This window comes from Propithecus coquereli, unplaced genomic scaffold (assembly GCF_000956105.1).
Source record: "Propithecus coquereli isolate 6110/MARCELLA unplaced genomic scaffold, Pcoq_1.0 Scaffold513, whole genome shotgun sequence".
NCBI classification, from domain to species: Eukaryota; Metazoa; Chordata; class Mammalia; order Primates; family Indriidae; genus Propithecus; species Propithecus coquereli.
Window position 1 is genome coordinate 814,080 of NW_012150986.1, and position 10,094 is coordinate 824,173.

Genomic DNA, 10,094 nt, shown 5'->3' on the forward strand with positions numbered 1-10,094 from the left:
TATATATATTTTTAGTTGTCCAGATCATTTCTTTCTATTTTTTAGTAGAGACGGGGGTCTCACTCTTGCTCAGGCTGGTCTTGAACTCCTGACCTTGACCGATCCACCCGCCTCGGCCTCCCAAAGTGCTAGGATTACAGGCGTGAGCCACCGTGCCCGGCCTTTATATTTATATATTTTTAAAAAATATATAGAGTAATTCATGTGGGTGGGAAGAAAAGGGATAGCCATTCTTTCTCTGTGTGGTCACCACGTTTACTCATCTTTTTTAAAAGGATGAATGGATCTTTTACAAATTTGTACTAGCTTTGGGTTGTGGGATTAGTAATATTTATGTGCTTTCATAGTAGGGAGTACCTTCTTTGAATTGCGGAAATCTCCTTATGCGTACTATGTTAACCATAAATTGAACCTCACAATTTTAGCTTCTACTGACTTCTTCTCTCCCCCAGAGTGAAATTTGCAAGTGAAATTACAAAATCTCATGGCACATATTCTATTATTAATGTGTCTGGCTAAATTTTACATGTTATCCTTTCAGGGATTGGTCTCTTGGTCCAATTTGGATGATTTCATTTTCCGACTGGGTCTTTGTTGAGACCAAGAGAATCAAATTATTTTTATCCTCCTTTTTAAAATAATAAAGCTTTGTAGAAATGTAAGAGAAAGAGGGGAAATCACCATTCTAACACTACTACATTCATCATTTTGTCAATTCCCTGCACATTTATGTTTTAATTGATTACAGTCATGGTTATACAGTCTCATTTGATATTCAGTAACTATCCATATGAAAATATAAACATACAGGTCATATATGGAAATAAAATGAAAATGAGGTACGTGGTATGAGATAGCGTGCTTAACTATATATGAATGTGTGTGCACATACACACATGCATACACATTATTTATATACAAACACATTATTCTTTCCTCCTTGAGTGAAAGATGTCACTAAAGCTATATGTGACATAGGAAGTTCTTTTAATTTTTAGCTAGGGTCTCTAATTTTCTTTTTAATTAAAGAGTTACCATTTAAAAACCTGTCCTTTTGTATTAATTTCCTTTGATTCTGGTTGAAAGTGTTAGAACATTCTTCCCTGCTAGTTTCTACCTGCCTTTGCCTTGCCTGTCTTGCCAGTTACGTTACAGGGACCACCCCAGAGCATGTCATATGCCATTATGATGGCTTTATTAAAGATTGCAACCTTGCAAGACAGACAAAACCCTAGACTACCACAAAGAAAGCTTGAGAAACTTATTCAGGAAAATAAAAACTCACTATGTCAAAAACAGCTCTGTTAAGAACTGAAGGGGCTTAATAGTAATTGATAGATTCTAATTTCCTAGGTGCCACTCTAATAGCTAAATATGAAGAACAGTTTTCTGAGCTTAATTTGTCTCTAGGACATTACTCGACTCAAAGATTATTTTATGCTTTGACGTAAAGTTAGCTGAGAAGCTGAATAGAACAGACATACATATCTACTTCCTAGATTCCTTTCATGATCATTGTATTGGGAACCCACCTTTAAACATATTCCTAAGCAATGACCAATGTACAGAGTTGGATTGATTTAGAAAATAAATAGGTTTCCAATAAATATTCTAGCTGCTACTGCTAAAGGATTTCTTCCCTGGCTTATAGGTAGTATGAGAACATTTTAAAAATGGAATTTAGAAACAGGGAAAGACTAGAGTTTGAATTGAACCTATGTAACTTTCTATCTGTGTGACCTTTGGTAAGTTATTTAGTTCCTTTTTCTTTAAATGCCAGTATTAGAATTATAATCTCAGAAGTTACTTAGTTAACTGTGCCTTGCTACAGATTGAGGAAGAAGGATAAAATGAGGCTTTTGCTTTGAAAATTTCCCAAATCTGTATTTCTCAGGATAAGATAAGCTAGACCCTTTAACCTGAAAAATGTGTGTTTTCCTTTCCTGAATTTCATTTGTGGCATATTCCCTTGAACATTGATTCTTACCCTCAGTTTATCTGGCCCAATTCCATATGGGTCTGTCATCATATCTGCAAGTAAACAGGAGAAAAGTTCTGCCATCAGTTAATACCATGAAATCCTTCTGCTAAAACATGGAAGTGTATAAGCTGAGGGGTTGCATGTTATTTTTATTAACAATTCCGGTAGAAACTGATTTGTATTTACAGGTTTTTTTAGGAGGGGTCTAAGGTATAATAAGAGCAAAGAGATTAAAAAGACCCCAATTCATGGCTGGATTTGGAGAATTATTATAAATAGTGGCATCCAAAGGATAATAGAATTTATGGCTTCTTTGGTAGCTGATCAGTCCTTTGCAATCACTTTGACTTTGGGGATATTTTCCATTTCAACCCAACATAAGAGAGTTAAAGCTTTGCTCTTTCCCTTCTGACCTTCCCTTATTTTGCTACAGATCTTACTCTAGCACCTCCATAGAAGAGGCCATGAAAAGGGGCGAGGACCCTCCCACCCCGCCACCGCGGCCACAGAAAACCCATTCCAGAGCCTCCTCCTTGGATCTGAATAAAGTCTTCCAGCCCAGTGTGCCAGGTGAAGTGCCCCTTTGCCCTCCGAGCCCTTCCCTTTCCTGTTGCAGCCAGTGGATGTGTGTCTGCCACAGAGGCCTTTGTGAGTCCGAAGAAAAAGCACACCTGGCAATTTCCCATCCCATGAAGGTCTTCATGTGGCTATGGTATTCTTGGGAGGGAAAGCAATTCTAGACAGATATATAGCACATGTGTCTGGAGCCTTGCCCATACTTTACAATGGATCAAGAATTATGAAGTTCTCTACTAAGAGGATAAAAATGCTTCAGCCCCAGACAGCCCACTGAGTGCATGGCTGGGGTCTTGTTCTCTGCATCATGGTAATCTGTAAACAAGATAGATCTGCCATTTCCTCAGGTGCTTGTGTGGTTCTTAGGTGAAAGATCTTGGTGATCGCTGCCTAGCCAGAACCTGCTCCTGCATTTTATCCTTGTGGGGAAGATTGTGTACCCTGTAGGGTTTAATACTAAGGGGGTTCTAAATCTGACTGACTGTCGGGTGGTTGGTGGAGGGGTCCAGACCAAGGGCCCCATCAGGTGGGCTGCTCCGGGGCTTCTGGGAATGGAACTTTCTTGAGCTAGCAGCTATATAGCTGGCCTGTCTGCTCCCCTGGCTTCCTGTGAAGCGGGAGATGTCCTCCTAGGGAACCTAGAGAACAGAAGATGAGAGATATGCCTTCACTTTAGTGAAGGTGATAGGATACAATGCTGTCCCAAGTGTTATTTTGGGAGCAGCAAGGGCCTTTCCACCGACTCATGCATGCAAGCTATAAATACAATGATTTCCTGGAACTTTTTCTACATCCATGTGCATTTTAAATCAAGCCAGACTCAGATGCTAGTGATTTGCAGATTGTTATCTTTTCTACTAAAGCAAGAAAAAACTCTTCTTGGCTCACACATTTGCATGACCTCTGTGTCCGGGCAGAGCTCAGCATGTTTTATTTGTTCTAATAAAGTACTCTCCTCACAGTAAAGTTATAGATTGTTTTTTAATATACTAGAATCTGGAACTCTGTATGAAATTTAATTCTCTGCCATGAGTTCAACAGACAAAAATTTGCCTTGAATTTCCCCCCATACTTTGATCCAAATTCTGGCATAATTTCATAGTAACTGGTATTTAGGGTGGGAGTAACCACGGGTGATGATGCTATAAAAATTTCACATGGCTGGTGGATTATGACCTAGAATATGTTTATCTGGTTGCAAGAAGATTAAAACAATCTGGGAGGCTATCTCAGTATCTTACTCTTGCAAGGAGGGAGGCTGGAAATGTGCAAGCGTCTCTCAGGCCATGTGATCCAGCAAGGAGGTACCAGCTGTGTTTGAGAATCGACACACTGTGGTTTTTACAACATTGTATCATATAGTAGAAGAGACAAAACTGGATTTAGAGCTCAGCTCAGCTGTTTATTAACTGTTTGATTTTCAGCAAGTGACTTAATCTTTGTGCATCTCATATTCCTAATCTGTAAAATAGAGCCAATGCTCCATGGACTTGGAAGGTTTTGATGAGCTAATAAACATAATCTGAATACCAGTTGAATATCCCATATCTGAAATGCTTGGGATCAGAAGTGTGTTGGATTTCAAATTTTTTCAGATTTTGGAATATTTGCATTACATACTTACCAGTTGAGCATCCCTGATTCAGAAATCCAAAATCTGAAATGCTCCAATGACCATTTGCTTTGAGCGTCATGTCGGCACTCACAGCACTCACAAAGTTTTGGATTTTGGAGCATTTCAGATTTCGGATTTTTGGATTAGGAGTACTCAACCTGTAGTACATGTTTGGCGCATAGAGCTCAATATGCATCTGAGGCCCATATTCCCATGGCCTACAAGTACCAAAAATTTAATGCCCCCAGCAGCAAGCCTGCACCGATGAGGGTAAACCCCCCTGACCCCCTTGACCTCCAGGGAACAGTTCTGTGATTCTTCCTACACAGTTCTTCAGAAGCCTCGCTGAGGGCCCGCAGCCCGGCTGCCTGCTGTAGTGCCCCATGCGTGAATGCGCCTTTTCTTGGCGTGCTTCCCTCCTACCCTGTCTCACTTTCCCCACGCTCAAATAAAATACCTGTTCTCAGGTCCTTGTTTCAGGGACTGCTTTCAGGAGAACCTGGATTAAGATAGCTTCCCTTGATATCTCCAGTGTCTCTGTGACTTCAAGATGAAAAGTGTTTTGGTTTGATAAGGACCCTTGTGGTAGGGCCTGATAAATCCAAGATTTAGACAAAGACTAGCTAGATGGGTGACATCCTGCATTCATAGCCTAATTCCATTGTCTTTTCAGTACAAACTTACACAAATGAAATTCTAATGAGCAGTTTAAATTTATCACATGAAGAATAGAATGTTTCTGCAGTATGAAAAGCAAGTGGTATCACTGCATCTACTTTATTTCCATGTTAATTAATTCTCACACGAAAGTACAAGGGTCTGTCTAAATTATGTACAATTTTAGTGCATTGCATATTGCTAGAAATTATTAAAATTCTTACAAATTAGAAACATGAAGTAGAGTCTAAAACTACCAGAAGAGTCCCCCCAGTGAGAACCATGGTAGCCATGTAGTAATCCCTTTGCTACACTGGTCTTTCTGTATCACTTTAGATAAACCGGGTCACACTGTTCTGTATCCTATTCTTTTCAGTTAACTATCTTTCTATTTCATACAGAGAACCACATCACTACATTAATGCCCGTGTGATGTGGATGCACCGTAATCTATTGTGTTGATGGTGAGTTCTCTCTCTCTCCCCCTCTCCTTTTCTCTTCTCCACACTTTTCTCTCAAGCTCGCCCACTGCTCTGACCCTGCCCCCACTCCTTTCTCACCCTTGCAGGCCTCTCTCCCCACCTCATGCCCTCCTCACACTGTGGTGTCCCTTGTGTTCCTACTGCTCGCCCTCCCCTCCCCTCCCCTCCCCTCCCCTCTTTTTGTCCCTCCTCCTCCCCCTGACAAGGTTAGCCGCCCCTTTGCCAGACTCTGCCACAACACCACTTTGCTCTTATGTTATAAACAGGCAGAGGTTATTAATGAGTTCATAGCCACGTCTTTGTTTCCTCCTCTCATTATTTTCTTAGGCTTAACCCTGCACGTTGGAGTTGCAGGGTTAAAGGCTGCAGATGTTTAAAGTGTAGATATGTGTTGCCAAACTATGCTGTAGAAGGTCTGTCAACTGAATCCATTATTAACAGTGTCTGAGAGTGTCTCCTCACACCCTTGCCGACACTGGTTCATGTTCATCTTTTTAATCATTACCTATATGATAGGCAAAAATTTGCATCTCCCTGATTCCCAGTGGGGCTAAGCAGCTTTTCATATTGTTACTGGTCATTAATATTTCTTTTTTTGGGAATTGCCTGCTCGAAGGCTCAGCCAGCCTCTGCTGCTATACCTCTCTTTGCCTAACCATGGGATCACTTGTCTTTTCCTCGTTTTGCCTGAGAGGTTCTGGGCTTCCCTAGCTCAGGCACTTGGGAATGTGAGGGTGGCCATCAGGAAGCGAACCTAACTTGCTGCTCTCCTGGGGCCCTGTTCCTTCCACTCCCTGCCTCCCCTCCTGCCAACTGTATAACTTAAGACAAACTACCTGGGCCACCCTATTTATAATGATAGAAGAAAAGGAAAAGCAAAGAAAAGAGGAGAAGATAATGTGAGATGAAGCCAGATGTGGACTTGAGTTGAAAGGGAAAGATAAAATGAAGCCCATGTTTAACAAAATGATACTCAACAGGATTGTGGAAAACAGAGCAAATGACGCTAAATTACTGAGACAGAGTGGCCTAAAGTGGAGTGATAGTGTGCAGAAGAAGCGGGTTGGAGAGAACATGCAAAGAAGCAAAAGTAAAAGAGGAAAATGAAGAGAAAGATGGGATAGTTGTTACACAGGAGTGATGATGTTTATACAAAGGAAGAAGCAGGAAATGAAATAAAAGATTGTAGAACCAAAGGGAGGAGAGTCCACAGACTCTTGGTTTAGGATTCGAGTAGGATTTAAGGGAATAGCTTAGAAGTGGGTGGCATTCACACCTTCAAATTTATGAAAATAGGTAACATGATATGGGGCATTCCTTTAAAGCTTCAGGCCAGGAACTTTCATCAGTTCTACTCCACTCTAACAGGGGAAACCTAGTCCCATGGACGTGCCTAGCTGTCAGGCAGCTGGGAAACGTAGTGTGTGCTAGGGGTGCCATTTCCCCGTGATACCCCTCTAAGAGATGGGAGTGGGTGTTGATGGACAGCTTTTTCTACCATACCCCATATGGCCAAATACATTGAGATGTACACGTTAAAACCATTATGATGGCTGAACAAAACACATCCATGGGTAGTGTCTGCTCGTGGGTAGCTAATTTCCTATCTCTGCTTTAGACATACTGATAATAAAAATTCATTTCATGATTAAGAAATTATGATACATCCATACCATGCAATCTTATGAAGCTATTAAAAAGAGTACGGTATGTGTACTGCATGGAAAGCTATCTGAGATAAGTGTAAAAGGTATGGTACAGAATGTATATATTTGTAAATGTACAGACAATTTCAGGAAGGACACTTAAGCTGGTAACGAAGGCTGCCTCTGGAGAAGGGAACACTGACTGGGACAGGACTGGGAGACAGGCTTACTTTCTGTTGAATACCTATTTGTATCTTTTAAATTTTGCCTCACGTACAGATATTGGCTATTACAAACAATTTGCTTTTGATTCTTTAGCTGCAAAGATGGTACCAGACAGTATTAGGGAAGTCTTTCCTGCCTGAGTTTACCTGTCTCAAACTTGCCTACCATTCTGTATCTAGGGTATCTTTATGACCATCTGCTACCACCTCCTGGAATGTAGCTGAAATGACAGAAGCATTCTGGAGCATTCTTTAAAGCTCTGATAATACTCTTTCGATTACTCTTCAGTGCCCCTCCGACACTGAGGACTAGTTTTCGAGGATTTCCCAAAGCCTCCAATGTGAGATGTATAGTTGGGCAAAGTGTCATGGTAAAAGCTTTGTCTTAACTTGAAAGGTGGTTGTGTTTATTGAGTGGTGAACTGAGAAGTCTCTCCTGGATTTTCTACAAATGAGTATTTGTTTCTGTAACTTGAGAAATAGGTAAGCCCCTTGGGAGTAAGAGATGTTCTTAAGACCAAACTCACCTTTCAAGTTCCCTAAAGGATCAATTTGGCCACACAGGCAGCTCTGACACTATAAATTTCTTTATTGTATTATTCTTGTGAGAGCTGCTTGTTCCCTTTTAAAATCTAGGAGGACTAGTGCAACCTCTGTGGAAAGCAATATGGAGATACCTTAAAGAGATACAAGTAGAACTACCATTTGACCCAGCAATCCCACTACTGGGTATCTATCCAAAAGGGCAAAAGTGGCTCTATGGAAAAGACACCTGCACTCGAATGTTCATAGCAGCACAATTCACAATTGCAAAGATGTGGAAACAACCCAAGTGTCCATCAATACATGAGTGGATTAATAAACTGTGGTATATGTATACCATGGAGTACTATTCAGCTTTAAGAAACAATGGTGATATAACACCTCTTATATACTCCTGGAAAGCGCTGGAACACATTCTACTAAGCGAGGTATCCCAAGAATGGAAAAACAAGCACCACATGTACTCACCATCAAACTGGTATTAGCTGATCAACATTTAAGTGCACATATAAGAATAACATGTATTGGATGTTGGGCAGGGGGAGGGGGGAGAAGGGGACGGGCATATGCACAAACAATGAGTGCGATGCGCACCTCCGGGGGAATGGACACACTTGAAGCTCGGACTTGGGGGGGGGAGGGAGGGTAAGGGCATCATACGTAACCTAATCATCTGTACTCCCATAACATGCTGAAATAAAAAAAAAAAAGAAAAGAAAAATCTAGGAGGACTTAAAAACTTTGTAAGATTATGGGATTCCTGCCCCACCCCCAAACTTTTGGGTCCATAGCGCACAGCCAGCCAAGAGTTCAATTTGGCAGTCTGGGCAATTTTTTTAAAATGACAGCTTTATTGAGATATAATTCATGTGCTATAAAATTCACCCCTTGAAAGTATGCAATAACAGTGGCTTTTAGTATTAATAGTGTTATATAACCATCAGTACAATCTAATTTCAGAACATTTTCATCACCCCAAAAAGAAACTATATACCTATTAGCAGTCTTTCCCAGCCCTCCTCATACACCAGCCCTTGGCAACCACAAACTTTATGTTTTTATGGATTTGCCTGTTCTGGACATTCCATATTAGTGGAATCATACAACATGTGATCTTTTGTGACTGGCTTCTTTCACTTAGCATAATGTTCATCCATGTTGTAGCATCAATCAGTACTTCATTCCTTTTATGGCTGAATAATCTTTCATTGTATGGATAGACCATATTTCATTTAACCAGTTATCAGTTAATGGATATTTGGGTTGCTTCCACTTTTGGACTATTGGGAATAATTCTGCTGTGGACATTCATGTCCAAATTATTGTATAAACATATGTTTTCCCTTCTCTTGAGCAGATATGTAGCAGTGGAATTTCTGTTTCATATAGTAACTCTATGATGAACATTTTGAGGATCTACTGAATTATTTTCCAAAGCAGCCATACCAGTTTACCACCTCACTAGCAGTGTATGAGGATTCCAATTTCTTCACATCCTCAGAACACTTGTTGTTGTCTTTTTTGTTTTAGCCATCCTAGTGGGTGTGAAGTGGCATTGTTATTATTGTGGTTTTGATTTGCATTTTCTACTGACTAATGATGTTGAACATTTCTTCATGTGCTTATCAGCCATACTTATATCATCTTTGGAGAAATGTATGTTCAAAATCTTTGCCCATTTTAAAATTGGGTTATTTGTCTTTTTAGTGTTGATTTGTAAGGGTTCTTTGTGTATTCTGGATACAAGTCCCTTTTCAGATAATTGATTTACAAATATTGTCCCTCATTCTGTGGGTTGTCCTTTTACCTTTTTGATGGTGTCCTTTGAATCACAAATAGATAAACTGAATGAGGTCCAGTTTATATATTTTTCTTTTGTTGTTTGTGCTTTTGGTATCATATCTAAGAAACAATTGCCGAACTCAAGGTCACAAACGTTTACTTCTCTTTTTTTTCTAAGAGTTTTATAGTTTTAAGTCTGACACTTAGGTCTTTGATCCATTCTGAGTTAATTTTTGTATATGGTGTGAGATAAGAGTCAAAATACATTTTTCTACATGTGGATATCTCGTTGTCCCAGTACCGTTTGTTGAAAAGACTATTAATTCCTCATTTAATTTTCCTGACACCCTTGTTGAACATCAATTGACCACAAATGGAAGGGTTTATTTCTGGACTCTCAATTCTATTCCATTGGTCCTTATGCCAGTATCACAGTGTCTTGATAATTGTAGATTTGTAGTAAGTTTTGAAATTGGGAAATGTGAGTCCTACTACTTTATTCTTTTTCAAGATTGTTTTGTTTATTCTGAGTCCCTTGTATTTCCATGTGAAATGTAGGATCAGCTTGTCAATTTCTGCAAAAAAAAA

At 39.9% G+C, this 10,094-nt stretch overlaps 1 protein-coding gene across 2 annotated transcripts in view; it reads left to right on the top strand.

The window, feature by feature from the left end:
* The window catches only part of REPS2 (RALBP1 associated Eps domain containing 2), a 213,224-nt gene that overhangs the window by 144,853 nt on the left and 58,277 nt on the right, over positions 1-10,094 (top strand). For both annotated transcript variants that reach the window (XM_012656630.1, XM_012656629.1), the window contains one exon: positions 2,415-2,551. In XM_012656630.1, the coding sequence (XP_012512084.1) occupies positions 2,415-2,551 (137 nt within the window). The remainder of the gene's footprint in view (positions 1-2,414; positions 2,552-10,094) is intronic.